The 26,327-nt window shown below is 42.4% G+C and overlaps 1 protein-coding gene across 1 annotated transcript in view; it reads left to right on the top strand.

Annotated features, from left to right (window-relative positions):
- LOC133612141 (immunoglobulin superfamily member 22-like) overlaps positions 1–26,327 on the top strand; it is a 50,555-nt gene that overhangs the window by 18,614 nt on the left and 5,614 nt on the right. Inside the window, exons 9-22 of the mRNA XM_061969308.2 lie at positions 4,803–4,915; positions 5,033–5,195; positions 8,880–9,164; positions 9,259–9,383; positions 11,171–11,312; positions 13,249–13,456; positions 13,523–13,611; positions 13,683–13,985; positions 14,062–14,235; positions 17,018–17,146; positions 17,220–17,516; positions 17,587–17,675; positions 19,712–19,904; positions 19,981–20,283. Of these exons, the coding sequence (XP_061825292.1) occupies positions 4,803–4,915; positions 5,033–5,195; positions 8,880–9,164; positions 9,259–9,383; positions 11,171–11,312; positions 13,249–13,456; positions 13,523–13,611; positions 13,683–13,985; positions 14,062–14,235; positions 17,018–17,146; positions 17,220–17,516; positions 17,587–17,675; positions 19,712–19,904; positions 19,981–20,283 (2,613 nt within the window). The remainder of the gene's footprint in view (positions 1–4,802; positions 4,916–5,032; positions 5,196–8,879; positions 9,165–9,258; positions 9,384–11,170; positions 11,313–13,248; positions 13,457–13,522; positions 13,612–13,682; positions 13,986–14,061; positions 14,236–17,017; positions 17,147–17,219; positions 17,517–17,586; positions 17,676–19,711; positions 19,905–19,980; positions 20,284–26,327) is intronic.

The following is a 26,327-nucleotide window of genomic DNA, read 5'->3' as shown; positions in this document are numbered from 1 at the left end:
TAGCTGCCCCCAACAAGTAAAAAAAAAAGTACAATAAAATAAAAATTAGAACAGCCTAATAGCTACAACTAGCACACATATATCTAAAAAAAATGATTTTTTAAAAATAAGGTTTTTTTTTTGCCTTTTTTAAAAGCATCCACAGTCTGTATTGCCCTCAGGTGGTCAGGGAGAGCATTCCACAGATTGGGAGCGGCGGAGCAGAAAGCCCGGTCTACCATAGTTCGGAGCTTTGTCCTCGGAGGTTGGAGGAGGTTAGCCTGTCCGGAGCGGAGGTGTCGTGTGGAGGATTTGGGGGTGAGCAGTTCTTTGAGGTAGAGGGGGGCATTTCCATGGAGGCTCTTGTGGGTTGGCTAATTCCAGCATTGAATAGGTCAATAATTCATCTGCCATGTTATCTGTATCTGCCCAAGATCATTTTCATAGCATTTCAGCAGTTTAATTGCAGTATGTATTTTTTTTTCTTTTAATTTTTAGTTTTTCATTGCATTTTACTTTTGTTGCTGCATGTAAACATGGCACAGCTGAAGTGGCAGCTGGTTACATAAGCTTGGTGCTCTTTTACATAGACACTCTGTGTTCTGTTTTTTGTTTTTTTTTGTCCTGTCCAGCTACCGTATTTTTTGGAGTACAAGTCCCAGTTTTTTTCATAGTTTGGCCGTTGGTGCGACTTATACTCAGGAGCGACTTATGTGTGAAATTATTAACACATTACCGTAAAATATCAAAAAATATTATTTAGCTCATTCACGTAAGAGACTAGACGTATAAGATTTCATGGGATTTAGCGATTAGGAGTGACAGATTGTTTGGTAAACGTATAGCATGTTCTATATGTTATAGTTATTTGAATGACTCTTACCATAATATGTTACGTTAACATACCAGGCACGTTCTCAGTTGGTTATTTATGCGTCATACAACGTACACTTATTCAGCCTGTTGTTCACTATTCTTTATTTATTTTAATTTGCCTTTCAAATGTCTATTCTTGGTGTTGGGTTTTATCAAATACATTTCCCCCAAAAATGCAACTTATACTCCAGTGCAACTTATATATGTTTTTTTCCTTCTTTATTATGCATTTTCGGCCGGTGCGACTTATACTCCGGAGCGACTTATACTCCGAAAAATATGGTACTCAGGCAAATCATATTCTTGATATAGATGCCCATATTTACTGTACACATTTACTTTACAAAAGAGAAGTGTGGGATACTTCTCTTGTTGCCTTATTTGTATTTGACTTTATTAAATGGATTTATATTATTATTTGGTGCAGCCGGGCCGGAGCAGGAGGGGATAGAAAGAGAGAAAAAAAGAAGACATAGGGGGAAATTTTCTGGACAAGAGGCGATAAGACAGAGAGACAACAACAACAGCAAACACAACAATAACAATAACAACAACAACAACAATAGAACAACATCAGCAAATAGGATAGGTACAAATATGATAGTAAAAGTGATAGCAAAGAAACAGTTAGTGAAATAAATAATAATACAGAAATGACAATGAGCATTATTACACTACAAATGGACCAATGCAAATACCAATAGAAATAGCACTATTGATTATGAATAATAACAATAATTACCTCTATTATCAACAATACAATTGTTTCAAATGCAATAATACATATATGTAATGATAACTTGAAATACAAAAGAAAGCAGATAAATGGAGGGGAAGAAAGAGAAGCCAACTATATTAACCTTGTAGATTGTTATAGTAACAATAGGTTAAGCTTTTTCAGTGTGCCATGTCTTACCCAGTTTCCCGTGGGGCAACAACGTATATGTACTTGTATATGTACAGTATGTGTATATGTATGTTTGTGTACTTAAATGTTCCCCTTGTGTTTTTTACCTTTCGGTCTAAACCTCTTTGAGATTGCGCAATGAGTGGGTGGCACTTTTGTACTCATTCTGTACACCTTCATGGCCATCCACAAACTCGCCCCACCATACCTGTCTGATCTCCTGCAGGTCACCATCCCCACTCGTTCCTTCAGATCCTCCTCCTCTATCCACCTCTCTGTGCCCCCTGCCTGCCTCATCACTATGGGGGGGCAGAGCCTTCAGTCGCTCTGGAACAATCTACCACCTGACCTCCATAACTGCGACTCTCTGCCCACCTTCAAATCTAAACTCAAAACACACCTGTTCCGGTCTGCCTACTCCGTCTAACTCACCAAATACCCTTGCCCTATTTTTTATTCTATTGGGTTGTTTATTTTTTATGCCTTGGTTTTATTGTATTTTATATTGTTTTAAAGCGACCTTGAGTTTCCTGAAAAGGGCTATGAAATTAAATGTATTGTTATATTATTATTTTGTAACTTTTGTTCAACTTCTAATACGTTCTGTGGACTTTTTGACTGCAACCACATAATGTCCCCATTGTAAGGTAAATAAAAGTCTATCCTATCGTATCCTAATGACAGTTTAACTCATTCACGCTCTGAGAATTACGCTTCCTATTTTAACAACGACGTAATCAAAAACACAAGGCAATTTTATACAAACAAAAAACTCTGCCGAAATTTCAGACCGTTAACATTCAAACTGAACAATCATATCACATAAGGCAGTGTTTTTCAACCTTTTTTGAGCCAAGGCACATTTTTTTGCGTTGAAAAGATTCGGGAGGCACACCACCAGCAGAAATCATTAAAAAACGAAACTCAATTGACAGTAAAGCATAACCAAGCATGCATCAATATAGCTCTTGTCTCAAAGTAGGTCTAATGTCACGACCTGTCACATCACGCCATGACTTATTTGGAGTTTTTTGCTGTTTTCCTGTGTGTAGTGTTTTAGTTCTTGTCTCACGCTCTTATATTGGTGGCTTCTTCTTTTTTGTTGGTATTTTCCTGTCGCAGTTTCATGTCTTCCTTTGAGCGATATTTCCCGCATCTACTTTGTTTTAGCAATCAATAATACTTCAGTTGTTTTTATCCTTCTTTGTGGGGACATTTTTGATTGTCATGTCATGTTCGGATGTACATTGTGGACGCGGTCTTTGCTCCACAGTAAGTACTTGCTCCACAGTAAGTCTTTGCTGTCGTCCAGCATTCTGTTTTTGTTTACTTTGTAGCCAGTTCAGTTTTAGTTTCGTTCTGCATAGCCTTCCCTAAGCTTCAATGCCTTTTCTTAGGGGCACTCACCTTTTGTTTATTTTTGGTTTAAGAATTAGACACCTTTTTACCTCCACACCAGTGACGTGCGGTGAGGTTCATGGCTGGTGAGGCACTGACTTCATCACAGTCAGATTTACAAACATATAAACCCTAAAGAGTATCTTATTCACCATTTGATTGGCAGCAGTTAACGGGTTATGTTTAAAAGCTCATACCAGCATTCTTCCCTGCTTGGCACTCAGCATCACGGGTTGGAATTGGGGGTTAAATCACCAAAAATGATTCCCGGGCGCGGCGCCGCTGCTGCCCACTGCTCCCCACTGCTCCCCTCACCTCCCAAGGGGTGATCAAGGGGATGGGTCAAATGCAGAGGACAAATTTCACCACACCTAGTGTGTGTTACAATCATTGGTACTTTAACTTAACTTTAACTTTACACATACAAACTGTAGCACACAAAAAAGCACATTTAATTAAAAAAACGTTATTATGGTCTTACCTTTACTTATAAGTGCGGGAACAGTGGTGTTCGTGTTGGAGGAGTTGTGAATGAATGAAATATGAAATCCGTGCTGCAGTCTGCAGGTGTACCTAATGTTGTGTCCCTGCAGTCGTTCACGGCTCCTCCGGCGCGAGCATTGTTGTTTTTGCACTTTTTGGCCTCTTGTTAAGTGACTTTTTTTGGGTGGATTCGGTCTTGCACGTGGAGGGTTTGGGTGTGGGCTTTGGTTGGTGTGGCGCTCCCGTCGGGGGGTGCATTCTGCGGCGGGGGTGCATTAACCGGCACCAGGAGGCGGGATTACTGGGAGCCTCAGCCAGTGCGTCTTCGCAGCAGTTTTATGATTGCTCAGCACAAGAAATACGTTACACACATACAGTTGTTGACAAAATACACTGTACATTATATAAATCAGCTAACTAAACTATGGAAATGTATAATATAGTTCATATAGCAATACGGTCTCACTACACAGCAGGCCAGCAGTTAGCCAAGTCCGCAATCCATGTTGAGGCACAAATCAGTGACGTGCCTCAACTGGCTGCTGATCACCGCACCGTCTCTTCTCAGTATTTGAACAGCAAATGTGAAAATTCAGTCATTTTGAATAAAAATTATCTAAAACTGGTGAAGTTAAATGGAAAATAACTTTATAGTATAATCACTGAATACATATAACAATTTAATTAATTTTTTTTCTTTTTACATTTTTTTTCTTTCCATGATGATTTTCCAGTGACCGCACGTCACTGCTCCACACTGCCTCCCGCTGTTTCCGACATCTACAAAGCAATTAGCTACCGGCTGCCACCTACTGATATGGAAGAGCATTACACGGTTACTCTGCCAAGCTCTAGACAGCACCGACACTCAAAAACCACACGTAATTTGCAGACTATATTTACTGGTTTGCAAAAAATGTTTTTAACCCAAATAGGTGAAATTAGATAATCTTCCACGGCACACCAGACTGTATCTCACGGCACACTAGGGTGTCACGGCACAGTGGTTGAAAAACACTGACATAAGGAACGCATGTAATGCCCATTTTGGGCCTTAGGGCTGCACAAGGGTTGACCGAGCCATGACTGTGGGCTGAGCTACTGCCACCCTACTAAAACCAGTGTAGCAATTTTTTTTTTTTACATTTGTTTCTGTCAGATGAACCTCTGAAATTCCTGTCTGAGTTCAAGCCCGAAAAAGTGAGAGAGCGCCAGACTGCTGTGTTTGAGGTGCGTCTCTCCAAGAAGACCAATGCTCCTCTGATCTGGATGGTTAGTAGTTTATGAGTAGCGTGCTCAGTAACTTAAGTCACATGTAAAGTTTCAAACATTGAACATTCCCCAGCTTGCAGACAATATATTGACATATGATTATGTGTGTGGTTGAAGGTGAAAGGAAAGGAGGTCAAAAGGGATGAAAAGTTTGATGTGTCGCTGTCTGAAGATGGTCTGACCTACACCTTGAAGATTAAAGATGTGAAAGTCAGCGACACCGGAGACTACACCATCAGCATCGGGGACATCTCTGCCACTGTGCCACTATTCATTGAGAGTATGGAGAGTACACTTTATTATAAATAACACTTTTCAATCACGAGGATGCAGAATCAATGGAACATAAGCTGCTCCATCCTTTGGTCTTCAGTATCTTGAGAAAATTGAATCTTTTGCCTTCCAAATGAAGCTCATCATGATTCTCAATAATTTATCGGAGTGTAAAGAAATCAGTAAAAGTGAAATCTGAGTGATATAAATATTACACATACTGTAGAATACATGTTCTTTGGGACTAAAGGATGAGTAGATCAAGGATTAAGGTTAGGTTAAAGGGGAACATTATCACCAGACCTATGTAAGCGTCAATATATACCTTGATGTTGCAGAAAAAAGACCATATATTTTTTTAACCAATTTCCGAACTCTAAATGGGTGAATTTTGGCGAATTAAACGCCTTTCTATTGTTCGCTCTCGGAGCGATGACGCGTCACATCGGGAAGCAATCCGCCATTTTCTCAAACACCGAGTCAAATCAGCTCTGTTTTTTCGACTGTTTTCCGTACCTTGGAGACATCATGCCTCGTCGGTGTGTTGTCGGAAGGTGTAACAACACGAACAGGGACGGATTCAAGTTGCACCAGTGGCCCAAAGATGCGAAACTGGCAAGAAATTGGACGTTTGTTCCGCACACTTTACCGACGAAAGCTATGCTACGACAGAGATTGCAAGAATGTGTGGATATCCTGCGACACTCAAAGCAGATGCATTTCCAACGATAAAGTCAAAGAAATCTGCGAGCGGATGAGGGTATGTCTACAGAATATATTAATTGATGAAAACTGGGCTGTCTGCACTCTCAAAGTGCATGTTGTTGCCAAATGTATTTCATATGCTGTAAACCTAGTTCATAGTTGTTAGTTTCCTTTAATGCCAAACAAACACATACCAATCGTTGGTTAGAAGGCGATTGCCGAATTCGTCCTCGCTTTCTCCCGTGTCGCTGGCTGTCGTGTCGTTTTCGTCGGTTTCGCTTGCATACGCTTCAAACCGATATGGCTCAATAGCTTCAGTTTCTTCTTCAATTTCGTTTTCGCTACCTGCCTCCACACTACAACCATCCGTTTCAATACATGCGTAATCTGTTGAATCGCTTAAGCCGCTGAAATCCAAGTCTGATTCCGAGGTAATGTCACTATTCCTTGCTGTTCTATCCGCCATGTTTGTTTGTATCGTATCACTATGTGACGTCACAGGAAAATGGACGGGTGTATATAACGATGGTTAAAATCAGGCACTTTGAAGCTTTTTTTAGGGATATTGCGTGATGGGTACAATTTCGAAGAAAACTTCGAAAAATAATATAAGCCACTGGGAACTGATTTTTAATGGTTTTAACCCTTCTGAAATTGTGATAATGTTCCCCTTTAATTACTCACTGCCTTTCTTGTTCTCTCTCAGTACATAATGAGGGTACAATAACAATGTGCATCATGTCGTTCGGTTTACATTTTTAGCTTGAAATTTGGTTTATTGGTCAATTTTTAACCAACATCTTGTTTTCCCTGGCCCTCGGCGTGTTGGATAAATGAATTAATTATTCATGAGATATACTATCAGATATTACACCGATTTGCCTTGCCACCTACAGTATAAGAATGGGTAACACATCCGGTACCTGTAAAGGCACAGACTGAGTGCCAATGGTACCGGATCAAGTAAAAATTAAACGGTGCCATATTTCAATACCTGACCACTTATCAAAATGTGCTAGCTTAATGCTAATCAATAATTGTTTTTGCCATAAACATGCTACTGATTAGCATTAGCATTTTTACATGGCAATTTTAACACCTCCAAATTTGGTAATGAAAACTACAACTAAGGCAGACGTTACAATCAAACAGCTGGTGTGTAATAAGTACAATACTTACGGTATAAACACTTTGTAGGGCACAACAAAATACAATACTGCCACATTCAGCCCAATGATAAAGACTACTATATGGCTTAGCCGACACACCGTAGCCTTTACACTACGTGGCGCAGTTGGGAGAGTGGCCGTGCCAACAACCTGAGGGTTCCTGGTTCAATCCCCAACCTCGTCACGTCTGTTGTGTCCTTGAGCAAGACACTTCACCCTTGCTCCTGATGGGTCGTGGTTAGGGCCTTGCATGGCAGCTCCCGCGTACAGTGTGTGAATGTGTGTGTGAATGGGTGAATGTGGAAATATTGTCAAAGCGCTTTGAGTACCTTGAAGGTAGAAAAGCGCTATACAAGTATAACTAATTTACCATTTACCATTTACTGCCATCTAACGTCTTGGAATTGCAACTGCATGTAAAGTCTAATATGTAATACTTGCAAATGAGATTCAAAAGTGTAAGACAACAAGATATAACAACTGCACAGCACCGTTACTATCAGCTAATTGTTAAATGCCAAAGAATATATTGTGTTATCAAAGAAATGAACACTTATTAACACATGAACAGACAAGATAGATAGCACCAAAATTGGTACGTTTGGATACCGATTCCCAGGTACAAAGTATTAGTACAGTATCAATTCAGGCGTGGCTCCGTTGGTAGAGCGGCCGTGCCAGCAACTTGAGGGTTCCAGGTTCAATTCCCGCTTCAGCCATCTTGGTCACTGCTGTTATGTCCTTGGGCAAGACACTTTACCCACCTGGATGAAAACCAAATGCTTCCCATCCAACCTGATGGAGCTTGAGAGGTGCTGCAAAAAGGAATGGGCGAAGCTGCCCAAAGACAGGTGTGCCAAGCTTGTGGCATCGTATTTAAAAAGACTTGAAGCTGTAATTGCAACGGTACAGCGGAGAAGGAGACGGCACTGAGGCAGGGACGTCGTTTAGCTTGCAGCGTTTTATTAAGCACAAGTAGGTGACGTGTGTAATTAACCCAAATATGTGGTGTGTGTCTATGTGAAGCGAGTACGTGGTGAGTGTTACCGGGAGGTGTTGAAGGGGCTTGTCGTGGAAGCTGTGGAAGTCCAGAGAGGGCAAGGCAGGCTTGGAGGTCCATGGGCAGGCAAGAGGTCAAGGGCTTGAGCGAGGCGTCGTAGCCCGGGGGCAGGTGAGAGGTCGAGATCCAGGGAGGCAGCAAGAACTCCAGAGGGGAGTCCGGGGAGACGAGACACAGCTCAAAAACCAGGGAACGAAGAGGAGCTGCGGGATAACGACACAGGACAAGCACAATAAGCATAGAGGAGGGGAAACACGGACAGCGAGGAAGCACATATGCAAGGAGAGCTAGAGACGTGTAGGGCTTACTGTACATGTACAAGTAGCTATGTTCTGGCACTGGAACGCAGGACACGCTGGCTTAAGAAGGACCTGGTGCTCTCATCAACTTCAGGTGTGTCCGGAGGCGCGCTAAGAGGAGCGCACAGACGACTGTGTGGCGGCAGGTGCTGGAGCCCTAACAGTAATTTCTGCCAAAGGTGCATCAACAAAGTTTTATAGCAAAGGCTGTCAATGCTTATGTACATGTGATTTAATATTTTTAATAAATATGCACATTTTGATGGAAAAAAAACTTTTCACATTGACAATATGGTATGTGTGTAGAATTTTGAGGACAAAAATTACTTTATTCCATTTTGGAATAAGGCTGTAAAACATAACAAAATGTGGATATTTTCCAGAAGCAATGTAGTTTTTCTGTATGAGACCCCTCAGCGAGATGTTTGGAAATTGTCTGGGATTTTTTTTCTCTCCAGGGATTCCCATCGCCTTCACCAGCCCCTTGAAGAACGTGCGTGCACAGGAGAAAGGCAAGGCCCGACTGGAGTGTGAGATGAGCTCCAAGGACGTGCACGTGCGCTGGCTAAAGGACGGGAGTGACATCACAGCCAGCCGACGTTACACCTTTATGCGCGAGGGAAAGAGGGCAGAGGTCGTCATTGAGGAGTGTGAACAAACAGATGAGGGAGAATACACCGTGGTCTGCACTCAGGACAACGACTCGCAGGAATACGTCACCTCGGCCAGACTCGGCGTGGAAGGTACTATTATCTGTCAGCCTTGTTGCCAAACCCACACTTCAGCTATGAAATGACTTTTCATTCTTGGATCCATTATGTTTTGTCACGCTGGCAGAGCGCTTCGCTTCGGTTAAGAGTGGGATGTCAGACCTTCAGTGTCCTACAGGGAGCCCTGCGGAGCTCTGTGTGGTCCTGGATGACGAGAAGGTGGATGGAGTGTGGCTGAAAGATGGACAGGAGGTACAAGATGAGACTTGATTTTTAAAAATTACATTAATGTCCAAAGTGCAACCTAGGGATAGTTTTTTATTGGCCCTCGCTGTATTCGACAGATAAAATGAGTGTATTATTTTTTAAATCAGGGGTCGTCAACGTTTTCCAGGCCAAGATGTAACTCAGGGGAGTCAAACTCGTTTTCTCTGAGGGCCTTGTAATCATCCATATACAGTACAGTATACGAATATGAAATGTTTAATTGCCTCATTATTATTGCGTCATATTTTTACATGCCGTATTTTCCGGACCAGAGGGCGCACCGGATTGTAAGGCGCACTGCCAATAAATGGTCTATTTAAAAAAAAAAAAAAAAATTCATATATAAGGCGCACCGGATTATAGGGCGCATAAAAGGAGTCATATTATTACTATGTTTTTCTAAATATAAAACACTTCCTTGTGGTCTACATAACATGTAATGTGTCAAGCTTGGTAAAAAGGATAGGACTCAGATGCAGAGTAGGGAACTTTGACAGGCTTTTATTTTGACAGCTTCCTTTCACCTCCAAAGTCAAGGAATTACAATATATGTATTAACCAAAAAACTAATCTGCGAAAAAGGTTCCAAAAAATAGGAACAACCGAAAATCACTCCGAACGGAGGAAAACACAAAAGCAAAGAGGAACTATAATTGGCGCCGTATATGCTATAAAATGTATTAACAAAAAACGCTCCAACAGGAGGAAGAAACAGCTATGAAAAATTCTACACTATCTAATCTAATAAAGTTTAACAAAAATTGTCACTCAAAAATTTGAGGAAAGAATACAAAATAACTGATAACTCACCACTTCGGCTGAATAAACTAAATAAGAAAAAATCACTCTGCTGAGGAGGAAGAAAGGAAATCTCAAAATAGCAATGAAGGGAGTCAGGATCAAGGAACATATTCACGAGACGAGGCAAGGTAAGGCAAGGCATGGACATGGGCATAGATGCTAGAGAGCACGAATAAACGAGACAATCTGGCACAGAACAAAGGGAGGAGTGGGCTTATAAGACACATGAGGGTAATAGGGAACAGGTGGAAACAATCAGGGAACAGGGATGACGTCAGACTGATGACACAAAAGGAAGGGCAAGTGACCTGAAACAAGAGGAGAGTTACTTTTCAAACTAAAACATGCAAATCACAAGACAGAAAAAACCAAGACAAGACATAATGGTGGTTCTTTGGTCAAAGTGTTGCATAGATTATGTTTTACAGATCATCTTCAAGCCGCTTTCTGACAGTCGCTTCCGGACGCGCCGTTTTGTGGACGGTCTTATTTACGTGGCTCACCTTCGGCAGCGTCTTCTCCCCGTCATCTTTGTTGTAGCGGTGTAGCGTGCAAGGACGGAGGTGGAAGAAGTGTCAAAAGATGGAGCTAACTGTTTTAATGACATTCAAACTGCAGTTCCAGTAAATTGCTGTGAAGATTTTTCACAATAAATTACTGAAAAAGTCACTGTGAAAATAATACAATTATTTTCCAGTATTTTCCTGCGGCCTTACGATGAAATCCTTTACAATGCATGTCCTCAGATTGTCACCTTCATGAGTTGCTTTGTCAGGCATTGCAGTTGTTCAGCAGCCACACTGGACAAAATCAACAACTTCTTTATAGTGACCGCCCCGAGGTCGATACAGTCATACTGTATACAGGAGACTTAAGAATTAGAACCGACAAAGCTTTTAGGTGAAAGGTGAAATGTATTCAACCTGAATGACTGAGAACAGACTTCCCAAATAATGTGTGATGTTGGACAGATTACAGGGCAGGGGGGCGTTCAAGTGGTCAAACAAGGAGCTGTCCACAAGTTGATCTTCTCAGGATTGACTGATGCTCATGAGGGCAAGTACACCTTCAGAGCAAAGGGGGTCGAGAGTGAAGCTGTACTCACTGTTGCAGGTGAGTGTGTGTGTGTGTGTGTGTGTGTGTGTGTGTGTGTGTGTGTGTGTGTGCGTGTGTGTGTGTGTGTGTGTGTGTGTGTGTGTGTGTGTGTTCTTGTATTACTACCCTTCTTGAGACATCAACAAGGAAAAAAACCTTCCATATGAGGACCTGTGAACAAGTTAGGACCAAAATCATGGTCCCAATACGGAAAACCATTGCATTTAATAGAGAATGTCTCATTTGCACCCCTGGTGATGAAATCTATCAAAATTAGGGTGGTCCAAAAAAGGAAGGATTTTTCAAATTGACTGTGTCGTTTTTAAAAGCCTTATCCCTGCAGCTATAGCCGCCCGAAACAGCAGGCCCGGCCGACCTGTCTGACAAGCCTGTAAATGTGTTGGTCATGTATGATGTCTTTTTGTTATTTTTATTCGTGATGTGGGCAGCACAGTGGCAGAGGGGTTAGTGTGTCTGCCTCACAATACGAAGCTCCTGAGTAGTCGTGAGTTCAATCCCGGCCTCGGGATCTTTCTGTGCGGAGTTTGCATGTCTGCCCCGTGACTGCGTGGGTTCCCTCCGGGTACTCCGGCTTCCTCCCACCACAAGACATGCACCTGGGGATAGGTTGATTGGCAACACTAAATTGGCCCGAGTGTGTGAATGTGAGTGTGAATGTTGTCTATCTATCTGTGTTGGCCCTGCGATGAGGTGGCGACTTGTCCTGGGTGTACGCCGCCTTCCGCCCGATTGTAGGTGAGATAGGCTCCAGCGCCCCCTGCGACCCCGAAGGGAATATGCGGTAGAAAATGGATGGATGGATGTTCGTGATGTGTAATGTCTATTGTTTAAATGTACGGCAGTGAAAATGAATTTCCCCAACAGGGACCAATAAATCTTAATCTAATCTAATGTAAAAGTGCTCCCCTTCTGGTCAACATATGAAATAACAAGTATGTCTAAAAATTTTAAGTGCTCCCCCTCTGGCCAACGTATGTAATAACAAGTGTGTTTCAGAAATCAAAATGTGCCCCCTTTGGCCAAAATGAATAAAAGAAAGAAAATACATATGTATATAGAGACATACTGGAATAACTTGAAGTAAATAATGAAGATTAAAAACCAATTACAAACAAAAAATTCACCCCCCAAAAAATTAACTAAAAGCAGTCTTTTTCTCGACATTTTTGTTATAAAATTGGGAATAATTACTCATATTCTTTCGGCGTCTGTAATATTGCAATATTTTCTCATAAAATTATTACTTATGAGGACCGGTGAACAAGTTAGGACTGAAGCCATGGTCTCAATACGGCGAACCATTGCATCTAATAGAGAGCCAAATACTAGAGTCTGTGAACATTGCTCCAAAGTCAGGATTTTTATGTTGATTTAATGTGCATGCAAAAGTAAACATTATATAATTTATTGCTGCAAAGGCAGCAATATATGATAAAACAAGTAGACCCTATTCATCCCCGAACAAACCCGCCAGGTGAACAGCTGATTTTACGACTTCCAGTGCTGACGTAAGACAACCCCCGGCCCGTATGTGACCATAGGATGAACAAATACACTACAGTACTAAGACTATAGTGGCCATTAACAGTTAGCTTCTACAGCTGGGTTGCCCAAAGTGCGGCACAAGTTTGTCATCGGCCTTAAGCACATTACAAAAAACAAAAAATAGAGATCTCATTTGCACCCCTGGTGGTGAAATCTATCACACTTAAGGTGGTCCCAAAAAGGAGGGATTTTTCAAATTGACTGTGTGTCGGTTTTAAAAGTGCTCCCCCTCTGGTCAACATATGAAATAACAAGTGTGTGTAAAAATTGAAAGTGCTCCCCCTCTGGCCAACATATATAATTGTGTGTAAAAAATTTAACATTTTGGCCAAAATGTTGTTTTTTTTTTAAATGTAACTTCCAGCAAAACTGTATTTCTATGTCTTAGATCCTCCAGAGATTGATTCCTCTGTGTTGGACATGTTGGGGAGCCAACCAGTAACAGTAAAGGCAGGCCAGACCGCCACCATTAAGATCCCCTTCAAAGGGAAGCCACCTCCCAAAGTCACATGGTACAAGGACGGCGTGGAGATGGTGGAGGATGAGAGGATGAAGGTGGAGCGGACTTCTGACAGCACCACTCTCGTGATCAACAGGTGCGTGGCAGACGTTCTGACATGTTCAAGCCTCATGATCACTAATGTTTATTGCTGTGCCAACAGATGTGTGCGAGAGGACAGCGGAGTAGTTCAGCTTCGACTAAAAAGTGACTGCAGCACGACCACAGCTCACTTGCAACTCCAAGTGATTGGTGGGTGGGGATGATTCATATTTCACCAACATACAATTAACTTTTGTTCAAGATGACTTCTTCTTCTCTAGACCACCCTAAACCTCCTCCAGGCAAAGTGGAGTTCTTGGAGCTTTCCAGGAAGTGCATCAAGATGAAGTGGAAGCATCCCAGGGACAATGGCGGTAAGGAGGTGACCAGCTTTGTGATGGAACGTCGTGAGGCCGGTAAGAAGTCGTGGACCAGGGTGGGGGAAGTCCAAAGCAGCTCGACTGTCTTCAGCGACGACACAGTGGAGGCGGGGCAAGTTTATCAGTATCGCATTAGAGCCATCAACTCGGAGGGAATGAGTGACCCTCTGGGGACAGAGGAGGTGTGTGCCGGAGAGCCTATAGGTGGGAGCTGTTTACACCAAGAAAACATCCAGGGTGCTTCTAAAAAATCTAAGTACCTTTGCTGAAATCCACTCAGAGCCTCCAGGCACGGCCTCCCAGCTTCAAGTGTCTGATGTCACCAAGGACGCCATGACGGTGAGCTGGAACCCGCCGGGTCACGATGGAGGAGCACCAGTTCTTGGCTACAACCTGGAGAGAAGAAAGAAGGGGAGCAATATGTGGCTGCAGGTCAACAAGGAGCTGATTCCAGGTCAGACTTGAAACCTACAGTGGTGGTTTTGATATTCCACAGCAGGCATCGACTAGAAGAGGTCAGAGGTGGCTTTACTACATTTGAGATATTAGTTCATGTGTTTTGCTGTGAACCAACAGGCCGATCATTTCAGCCCACCAAGGGATGAGCATTAGTTTTAAAGACAAAACAGACCAAAGTGTCACAGGTGCAAGTCTAATATCGAAACTGGTTCTGTCAAGAGTGTAGCAAATTCCTAATAATTATGATCCCCTGTGTGGTGGCTTATCTTACTGGCATCAAGGAGACAGCCTAAACTCACACGGGTACTGGGTTTGATCGCATGACTTGGGCTTCAGGCCAATGAGTCACAACAGTTCAAGTCTGACTTCGGTTAAAAAATAAAAACTGGGGGTGGTTGCTGTAAAAAAGGAAGCTCACTTCATGACCACTGAGTCATCAAACTCCTCTAAATTAGGATTTTCCAATTGGTGAAGTTAAGTTTTTAAAGGGGAACATTATCACCAGACCTATGTAAGCGTCAATATATACCTTGATGTTGCAGAAAAAAGACCATATATTTTTTTAACCGATTTCCGAACTCTAAATGGGTGAATTTTGCCGAATTAAACGCCTTTCTATTATTCGCTCTCGGAGCGATGACGTCACGTTGTGACGTCACATCGGGAAGCAATCTGCCATTTTCTCAAACACATTACAAGCACCGAATCAAATCAGCTCTGTTATTTTCCGTTTTTTCGACTGTTTTCCGTACCTTGGAGACATCATGCCTCGTCGGTGTGTTGTCGGAGGGTGTAACAACACGAACAGGGACGGATTCAAGTTGCACCAGTGGCCCAAAGATGCGAAAGTGGCAAGAAATTGGACGAAATTTGTTCAAAATACGAGGGTGTGGGGAAAGCCGACGAAAATGGTCAGTCGTTTGTTCCGCACACTTTACCGCCAAAAGCTATGCTACGACAGAGATGGCAAGAATGTGTGGATATCCTTCGACACTCAAAGCAGATGCATTTCCAACGATAAAGTCAAAGAAATCTGCCGCCAGACCCCCATTGAATCTGCCGGAGTGTGTGAGCCATTCAGGGACAAAGGCCCTCGGTAGCACGGCAAGCAAGGGCGACAGTTTGTTCCCGCAGACGAGCGAGCTAAACCCCCTGGATGTCTTAGCTCACACCGCTTCTACCGTCCCTTATGCCACCGAAGATGATCAAGAGAAGAATATCGACTCTAGCTTCCCTGGCCTGCTGACATCAACTCCAAAACTGGACAGATCAGCTTTCAGGAAAAGAGAGCGGATGAGGGTATGTCTACAGAATATATTAATTGATGAAAACTTTATTCATTACTCGCGGTTTTATGTAAATTATTATACATAAAGTGTGTTTACCAATAATTTAGCTTAAAAACATTACAACACTTAAAAACAAACACATACCAATCGTTGGTTAGAAGGCGATCGCCGAATTTGTCCTCGCTTTCTCCCGTGTCGCTGGCTGTCGTGTTGTTTTCGTCGGTTTCGCTTGCATACGGTTCAAACCGATGTGGCTCAATAGCTTCAATTTCTTCTTCAATTTCGCTTAAGCCGCTGAAATCCGAGTCTGAATCCGAGCTAATGTCGCTATACCTTGCTGTTCTATCCGCCATGTTTGTTTGTGTTGGCATCACTATGTGACGTCACAGGAAAATGGACGGGTGTATATAACGATGGTTAAAATCAGGCACTTTGAAGCTTTTTTTAGGGATATTGCGTGATGGGTAACATTTTGAAAAAAACTTCAAAAAATAAAATAAGCCACTGGGAACTGATTTTTAATGGTTTTAACCCTTCTGAAATTGTGATAATGTTCCTCTTTAAGTAATGGCAGATCCTTGCATTGACATCTTACCTGTCTTATCTGAGAGTTAGCATCCTCTGCAGTGGACACGTGTTTTGCACAACAGTGAAGCATGTGTAACTCTCAAAAACAACTGCAGAAGAGACTTTGGTTCTCAAAATAACAATAATATCAAAAAGAGAAGTGCATCCCCTTGGTCCTTAGCTTTCTGGAAATGTGGCCTCTCGATCAGTTTGGTCGAATAGCCCTGCCTGTAGGTGATATGAATTTTACTACTGTCACATGCTTGCATTGTTGCTGGCAGCGTGACTCCAGGATGCAGAGACATTCGGTGACATGCAAGTTAGGAGTTATTTTAATTAAGGACAGTACAGGAACAAAAGCTGAAGGCACTTAGAAATAGCTAATGCACACAACACAAATCCACAATAGACAACAAACTATTGTTGTAACGAAGGTGACACAGTGAAGGGAAGTTAATTATATTTACATAGCACTTTTTCTCTGGAGACTAAAAGCGCTTTACATTGTGAAACCAATTATCGACACAATTTTTAAGCTACATATAAACCAGTGTGGGTGGCACTGGGAGCAAGGTCGGTGAAGTATCTTACCCAAGGACACAACAGCAGTGGCTAGGATTTGAACCAAAAACCCTCAATTTTATGACCGGCTGCTCCACCATCTGAGCCAGGCCACCACTGGCAGATAAACCCTCCTGATTAGTGATGCAAGGCAAGTGATTCCCCTAATCACTAATCAGGGGGATGTGTGCAGAACCGCGCTCAGAAACAGTGGCAAAGTCGCTGCAAGATAAAACAGGAAGTGGAACAAAATTAAGAGCGCTTGACAGGAAGAAACACTAAACACAGGAACACAACACAAAAAGTATCACACAGATCATGTCAGTTATTTTATTCTTGTGTTTAATTTGTCATTGCCAGATTCTAAATTTGTGGTAGACGGGCTGGTAGTTGATGTGGAATATGAGTTCAGAGTGACCAGTGTAAACCAGGCAGGGTCAGGTAGTCCCAGCAATATTTCCAACGCTGTAATGGCCAAAGACCCAATACGTGAGTCCTTTACACTTCATTTCCTTTTTATTACCTTTGTCTTAGGGTTTTAATAACAACAACTGTTTTGTAGGAGCTCCCAGCTTTGTGAAGATCTTGCTTGTTTCGGACTCCACCAACACATCCATCTCTCTGAGCTGGACACCTCCAGAGCAGGGGGACACACCCTCAGGTTACATCCTGGAAGTCCGCCCTGAAGATGCCAAAGAGTGGACAAAATCTACAAAGATCCCCATTGTTGGCACCGGCTTCACAGTGGGGGGACTTCAAGAACGAATGAAATACCACTTTCGTATCCGGGCTGTGAACGAAGGAGGGCTGGGGGAGCCCACTGAACTGTCCGAAGGGGTCCTTGCGATGCCTCCACCTGGTAAAACAACTACATTCTGTCACGGTCTATTCGTCCTCCTGATTTATTGACTTAGATCTTCATCCCACAGTGGCTCCCAGGTTTGATCTTCAGGGTAAAATGAAGAGTCAGATGGTGGTTTGTGCAGGAAGTACACTCTGTCTTCAGCTGAGCTTCACTGTGAGACTCCATCAGCCGTATAATAATAGATAGATAGATAGATAGATAGATAGATACATAGATAGATAGATGGATAGATATCTTGTATTAAAAACTGGTTGTCCTCAAATTTCCTCCAGATGAATTTTAACAAAACGGAAACTCTGATAATTGCTCCCGATAAAAATATCCCCCAGATCAAGAACTCCCTCGGTGCTCTGGGTGCATCTGTTAAAAGCAGCCTCAGAAACCTTGGGGTTGTGTTGGATCAGTCAATGTCTTTGGAGGGTCACTGTCGTCAATTGACCAAAAACAGTTTTTATCATCTCATAAATATTTCTAAAGTGAGAAATTTGTTGTCAAAATTGGATCTCGAAATGATCATTTGCACGTTCATTTAATCTCATATTGACTATTGAAATTCTCTTTTCACTTTTTTCAACAAGTCAATGCTAAAGAGACTTCAGACTGTACAAAATGCAGCTGCCAGACTTTTGACCGGAACAGCCCATATCACCCCCATTTTATCCAGTCTTCATTGGCTTCCAGTTAAATTCCGCATTGAGTTTAAAATTTTAGTCCTGACATTCCGTGCGTTGCATGGTGGGGCCCCTCAGTACATCACATGTATACGTTTGTTCCTTTTAGCTTTCTTCCCTGTTTTGGCAACGCGATCTTGTGCTTTCTGTTTACAAATCCCAGCACTACGCTCGGCTTGTCGTTTGTTCCTCTCCTGGGCAAAAAGTGACATGCTTCGATGCTGCTACAGCCCAGTTGTATGTCCTTGGACTGCATGAAGACCACTACCTGTCGCTCCATTGAAATAACATCCAACTCCGCCGGCTCCCTTCCATTCGCTGGGGTCACAGCTCGTGCGTAAGACCGGGGTTTGATGCTAAGTCCGGTTATGATCACATCATTGATCCGTGTGTACTGCTCAATATCAGCAACTCTGTTCTCGAGAATTGCAATTTTCTTACCTTTCTCCAGATTGTCAGCCCTCATCTGATCCAGCTGCACAACAAGGGCCATGATAGTTTTCTGCTGCTCCTTGATCGTAGCAACTTCCTCGATCAGTGTCGATTGTCTTTTTAAGTTCGCTATAATCAGCCTCGGGCGCCATCTCGTCTTTGTAACAGTGCACCGGCTAGTTACTCCAGACATTCACTTGTTAAATTAATTGCAAACTTCCTCCTTACATTATTAAACTTAAATGTTTGGAGTAAAATTTGCGATTTGTTCAGCTACCGGAACAGGAATTGACATCAATCCACCCTCAGGAGCACTCAGGTGCTCTGGTTGTCCAGGTCTGTGGACAAGCGAAAGGTCAAGGGCAAGGGCGAGCGTCAGAGTCTGTGTCCAGGCAAGAGGTCGAGATCCGGGAAGGCAGCAAAACGACAGGAGGGAATCCAGGAGAGACGAAACACACAGTCCAAATCCAGGGAACCAAGAACAGTGTACAAGACAAGTAGCTACGGTCTGGCTACGTTCTGTTCGCTGACTTACTATGCCCCTACTCTTCAGGGTGCAGCCTCCGGTCTTCAGGCCAGGGTCTTCTAAAGATCCCAAAAACTTGTTTTAAAACCCGTGGAGACCTGGCATTCCAGGCTATAGCTCCCAGACTCTGGAACAACTTGCACCAGTCCCTCCATGAGCTTGACTGTTTTGACACTTTTAAGAAACATTTGAAAATTTCTCTTTTTAGTAAAGCTTTTAGTTAATGCACCCTTTAACTATCAATTTTAAACTACTTTGTATTCTTTTTATGATGTTGACCCTGTTGTTTTAATTGAATTGTTGTTTTACTTCACCTATGTTTTGTACAGCGCTACAATAAAATGTACTTACTTACTTACTTACTTACTAGATACACTTGATTAATCCTCTAAAAAAGAGTACATTTGTTTGCTTTAGCGTAAAATCGTAAAACATACTCACACACATATAAAAAGAGTTCTAAAAAGTAGTTAAAATAAATTAAACCAGTGCAAGATGCTTCTGGAAGCTACACGTGAACGCCTCGTCCAAACTCGTCCTGACCTGCTTTGTCACCACAGGCCTCCCCCTCACCAGTTGTAACCTGGTTCAAAGATGGCAGCATCACCACAGGAAGAGAAGTCATCACCAAAAGCAACAATCACTCCCAGTTCCTCCTCTCCTCCTCCCAGCGGAGTGATTCTGGAGAGTACCGTGTCCACCTGAAGAACGACTTCGGAGAGGCACACTATAACGTCAATGTCAGGGTTACAGGTTTGTCAAGACTGTTTTATTTCCCATTTCTTTTTTGTGATGTGTTTCTCAATAAAACATCTCCTGTTGCTGTCAGACTTTCCTCGGCCCCCAAAGAACCTCCGCTTGGTGGAAGAGGTCCCGGGGACTGTGACCCTACAGTGGGATCACACTCCAGACCTGGTCGAGGATAATGAAGGAGCCCATTACGTCATCCTTAAGCGAGATACCAGCACTCCTTCGTGGTTTACCATGGCTGAGTGTGTCTTCAGCAGCAAGTACACCGTCACCGGACTGCTGCCGGGGAGGAAGTACTACTTCAGGGTCATAGCGCAGAACTCTATCGGAGACAGTGATCCCTTAGACTCAAGTGAAGCGCTCATCATCGCCAGGGAAAGAGGTATTGGACTTATTTATTTTGGTTTTTCTGTTAAATTGGTTTCCAAGACACTTCAAAAAAATATCATCCACGTTATGAGGAAGATAATTATATTTTTTACGCCAATTTATTGTTTATTTGATGTGTACATCACAATTTCATTGGACAAACAAGATGTATTGTTTGAGTGTTTTAGCACATGTGCTAATTTGCAACACACAGGAGGCTAATACAATGATGAAAATACAAACCCCGTTTCCATATGAGTTGGGAAATTGTGTTAGATGTAAATATAAACGGAATACAATGATTTGCAAATCATTTTCAACCCATATTCAGTTGAATATGCTACAAAGACAACATATTTGATGTTCAAACTGATAAACATTTTTTTTTTTGCAAATAATCATTAACTTTAGAATTTGATGCCAGCAACACAAAGAAGTGACAAAGAAGATGGGAAAGGTGGCAATAAATACTGATAAAGTTGAGGAATGCTCATCAAACACTTATTTGGAACATCCCACAGGTGAACAGGCAAATTGGGAACAGGTGGGTGCCATGATTGGGTATAAAAGTAGATTCTATGAAATGCTCAGTCATTCACAAACAAGGATGGGGCGAGGGTCACCACTTTGTCAACAAATGCGTGAGCAAATTGTTGAACAGTCTAAGAAAAACCTTTCTCAACCAGCTATTGCAAGGAATTTAGGGATTTCACCATCTACGGTCTGTAATATCATCAAAGGGTTCAGAGAATCTGGAGAAATCACTGCACGTAAGCAGCTAAGCCCGTGACCTTTGATCCCTCAGGCTGTACTGCATTAACAAGCGACATCAGCGTGTAAAGGATATCACCACATGGGCTCAGGAACACTTCAGAAACCCACTGTCAGTAACTACAGTTGGTTGCTACATCTGTAAGTGCAAGTTAAAACTCTCCTATGCAAGGCGAAAACCGTTTATCAACAACACCCAAAAACGCCGTCGGCATCGCTGGGCCTGAGCTCATCTAAGATGGACTGATACAAAGTGGACCTTTGGTCCTACGGACCAAAGAGGAAAAGAACCATCCGTATTGTTATAAGCGCAAAGTTGAAAAGCCAGCATCTGTGATGGTATGGGGGTGCATTAGTGCCAAAGACATGGGTAACTTACACATCTGTGAAGACGCCATTAATGCTGAAAGGCACATACAGGTTTTGGAGCAACATATGTTGCCATCCAAGCAACGTTACCATGGACGCCCGTGCTTATTTCAGCAAGATAATGCCAAGCCACGTGTCACATCAACGTGGCTTCATAGCAAAAGAGTGCGGGTACTAGACTGGCCTGCCTGTAGTCCAGACCTGTCCCCCATTGAAAATGTGTGGAGCATTATGAAGCCTAAAATACCACAACAGAGACCCCTGGACTGTTGAACAACTTAAGCTGTACATCAAGCAAGAATGGGAAAGAATTCCACCTGAGAAGCTTAAAAAATGTGTCTCCTCAGTTCCCAAACGTTTACTAAGTGTTGTTAAAAGGAAAGGCCATGTAACACAGTGGTGAACATGCCCTTTTGGCACGTGTTACAGCCATGAAATTCTAAGTTAATTATTATTTGCAAAAAAAAAATAAAGTTTATGAGTTAGAACATCAAATTTCTTGTCTTTGTAGTGCATTCAATTGAATATGGGTTGAAAAGGATTTGCAAATCATTGTATTCCGTTTATATTTACATCTAACACAACTTCCCAACTCATATGGAAACGGGGTTTGTAATAAGAGTAGCTAGAAAAGGCAATTTCGGCAGAAATTGCGAGTGCATGCTGAAAAGCCGAACTGAAACGTTAACATTTAGCACTCTAGCCAGATAGCATCAAGACTGTTAGGTGAATACAGTAGGAATGGGATTCATATGGCCCCATTTGTCGCGGTTTACCGGACACATGAAACGTGACAAATTGGAGGTGCACTATCCACTTTAGCCGCCAGATGGCAGTAGAGTGTAGAATAGCTTAGAATTTGTTTCGTGGAAATTTCAACTTTGAGCACAGCATCAGTTGCTACGTAAAGTGGCGCTTTCCATCATTTTCAGCAGACTATGTTGCAAAATTATTAATCTCCCACCCTTCCTTTCACTCGAGATCCACCCAAGGATGGGCCATATGAATCCCTTCCCTACTGTAGATGCAAAATAAGCAAAAAAATTAGCATGCACACAGTAACAAAATATTTAACTCTGAGGTGCATGCCAGCAAAATTTGCTAAAAAAAATGTATGCTAACTGTTAGCATGTGTAAGGAAACACACTATTTGACGGTGAGGGGTATACCAGCAAAAAAATATGCTTAAAAATAGCATTCTCGCAACTGACTAACATTATCAAGGAACATTTTGACTTTGGGACGGGAGAAAATATGAGGAATCCGGGAAAACTGGGAATTTTGGGGATATAAAAAATGTATAGCCTAAAGGTCCTGATCTTTTGATGATGGAATGATTAGAATAGGTTGAAAAATGTGGGAGACGTTGTCAAAAGAAAAACGTGTAAAAATAGCTGAATGAAAAAGTAAGAATTACAAAAACTGTCGGAGTTAATGTACAGGATGAGTGGAATGGGTTGATGCTGGAATAATTTGACCGTGAGACATGTTGGTAATGTGGACTTTTGAAAAATTGTCCAATCATTTCAAATGGGAGAATATGCCCTGCAAAATGTGGAATTCCTGGAAATGTGAGAACGTTCAAAACTAGAAAATAGGTAGCACACATATCGTAAATAAGCTGAACATTGTGGAAGTGGAATGGTTTGAATCAGATTTTTTAAAATATGGGAGAAGAAGGCAGACGAAAAACTCGGCCAAATAATAATTAGAATACCCTTAGCTTGATCTACTCAGATCCAAATACCACATGCTAAACAGCGTGTGCAAACTATAAAATTGCGTGTACTACTGGTGGGCGTGTTGCGGATGATCTACTAAAACTACATTTACAATTGGTGACTAGTGCAGACTGCCCTTTTTAAGTGAAGTTTTTGATTGTGCTTTGCGGCTAACACTATGGAGACACTCATTTACCACACGTCACTGACTTTATCACAGTCAGATTTACAAACATATGAACCCTAAAGAGTATCTTATTCACCATTTGATTGGCAGCAGTTAACGGGTTATGTTTAAAAGCTCATACCAGCATTCTTCCCTGCTTGGCACTCAGCATCAAGGCTTGGAATTGGGGGTTAAATCACCAAAAATTATTCCCGGGCGCGGCACCGCTGCTGCCCACTGCTCCCCTCACATCCCAGGTGGTGATCAAGGGATAGGTCAAATGCAGAGGACAAATTTCACCACACCTAGTGTGTGTGTGACAATCATTGGTACTTTAACTTAACTTTAACTTTACACATACAAACTGTAGCACACAAAAAAGCACATTTAATTAAAAAAACGTTATTATGGTCTTACCTTTACTTATAAGTGCGGTAACAGTGGTGTTCGTGTTGGAGGAGTTGTGAATGAATGAAATATGAAATCCGTGCTGCAGTCTGCAGGTGTACCTAATGTTGTGTCCCTGCACTCGTTCGCGGCTCCTCCGGCGCGAGCATTGTTGTTTTTGCACTTTTTGGCTTCTTGTTAAGTGACTTTTTTTGGGTGGATTCGGTCTTGCACGTGGAGGGTTTGGGTGTGGGCTTTGGTTGGTGTGGCGCTCCCGTGAGGGGGGTGCATTCTGTGGCGGGGGTGCATTAACCGGCACCAGGAGGCGGGATTACTGCAAGCCTCGCACAGTGCGTCTTCGCAGCAGTTTTATGATTGCTCAGCACAAGAAATACGTTTACACACATACAGTTGTTGACAAAATACACTGTACATTATATACCTCAGCTAACTAAACTATGGAAATGTATAATATAGTTCATATAGCAATACGGTCTCACTGCACAGCAGCCCAGCAGTTAGCCGAGTCCGCAATCCATGTTGAGGCACAACTGAGTGACGTGCCTCAACTGGCTGCTGATCACCGCACCGTCTCTTCTCAGTATTTGAATGGCAAATGTGAAAATTCAGCGATTTTGAATAAAAATAATCTAAAACTGGTGAAGTTAAATGGAAAATAACTTTATAGTATAATCACTGAATACATATAACAATTTAATTAATTTTTTTTCTTTTTACATATTTTTTCTTTCCATGATGGCAGGTGAGGCCCCGCCTCACCTGCCAAATGCATATTGCAAGAAGTCTTTTTCATATTTATTTAAAAACGAACTCTGTTTAAAAGACGCCAGCAGACACCAAAATGCATTAAATTAATTTGTTTTACTCAGCCCTTTAAGGCATACAGCAACACAATATAATTAGGAAATGATTTTGCTAAATAGACTAATATTGTCTAATATTTTATTGTCTCATATTTTAATTTTGGACAGTCTATATATGTTTACAAGCATACACAGGGCAGAGCTGCAGCACAATCGCCTCCTTTCTCACAGCCATTTCCGGCCGACTGTCAGTTTGCACGTCCTTTCCGGACGTACTAAATAAAGACGAAAAAGCAGCCGCCGCAGAACAATTTCAGTCTTGATGAATCACACAGTGAGGGCTGAATAATTATACTTGCATCTTCTCCTCACAGTATTGCATGTGCCTCACAATAAGAAGGTTCTGAGTAGTCCTGAGTTCAATCCCGGGCTCGGGATCTTTCTGTGTGGAGTTTGCATGTTCTCCTCGTGACTGCGTGGGTTTCCTCCGGGTACTCTGGCTTCCTCCCACCTCCAAAGACATGCACCTGGGGATAAGTTGATTGGCAACACTAAATTGGCCCTAGTGTGTGAATGTGAGTGTGAATGTTGTCAGTCTATCTGTGTTGGCCCTGCGATGAGGTGGTGACTTGTCCAGGGTGTACCCCGCCTTCCGCCCGAATGCAGCTGAGATAGGCTCCTGCACCCCCCGCGACCCCAAAAGGGACACGCGGTAGAAAATGGATGGATGGATGGAAATTTGAGTGCACTCTCTATTTTTTGCTCACTTAAAGGGGAACATTATCACAATTTCAGAATGATTAAAACCATTAAAAATCAGTTCCCAGTGGCTTATTATATTTTTCGAAGTTTTTTTCAAAATTTTACCCATCACGCAACATCCCTAAAAAAAGCTTCAAAGTGCCTGATTTTAACCATCGTTATAAACACCCGTCCATTTTCCTGTGACGTCACATAGTGAATACAAACAAACATGGAGGATAGAACAGCAAGGAATAGCGACATTAGCTCGGATTCAGACTCGGATTTCAGCGGCTTAAGCGATTCAACAGATTACGCATGTATTGAAACGGATGGTTGTAGTGTGGAGGCAGGTAGCGAAAACAAAATTGAAGAAGAAACTGAAGCTATTGAGCCATATCGGTTTGAACCGTATGCAAGCAAAACCGACGAAAACGACACGACAGCCAGCGACACGGGAGAAAGCGAGGACGAATTCGGCGATCGCCTTCTAACCAACGATTGGTATGTGTTTGTTTGGCATTAAAGGAAACTAACAACTCTGAACTAGGTTTACAGCATATGAAATACATTTGGCAACAACATGCACTTTGAGAGTGCAGACAGCCCAATTTTCATCAATTAATATATTCTGTAGACATACCCTCATCCGCTGATCTGTCCAGTTTTGGAGTTGATGTCAGCAGGCCAGGGAAGCTAGGGTTGATAGGGGGTTTAGCTTGCTCGTCTGCGGGAACAAACTGCTGCCATTGCTTGCCGTGCTACCAAGGTCCTTTGTCCCTGAATTGCTCACACACTCCGGCAGATTCAATGGGCATCTGGCGGCAGATTTCTTTGACTTTATCGTTGGAAATGCATCTGCTTTGAGTGTCGCAGGATATCCACACATTCTTGCCATCTCTGTCGTAGCATAGCTTTCGTCGGTAAAGTGTGCGGAACAAACGTCCAATTTCTTGCCACTTTCGCATCTTTGGGCCACTGGTGCAACTTGAATCCGTCCCTGTTCGTGTTGTTACACCCTCCGACAACACACCGACGAGGCATGATGTCTCCAAGTACGGAAAACAGTCGAAAAAAC

This window comes from Nerophis lumbriciformis, linkage group LG10, assembly GCF_033978685.3.
Source record: "Nerophis lumbriciformis linkage group LG10, RoL_Nlum_v2.1, whole genome shotgun sequence".
Classification (NCBI taxonomy): domain Eukaryota; kingdom Metazoa; phylum Chordata; class Actinopteri; order Syngnathiformes; family Syngnathidae; genus Nerophis; species Nerophis lumbriciformis.
Note: the sequence above shows the minus strand (reverse complement) of the source record. Positions and strands in the feature narration are given on the sequence as shown.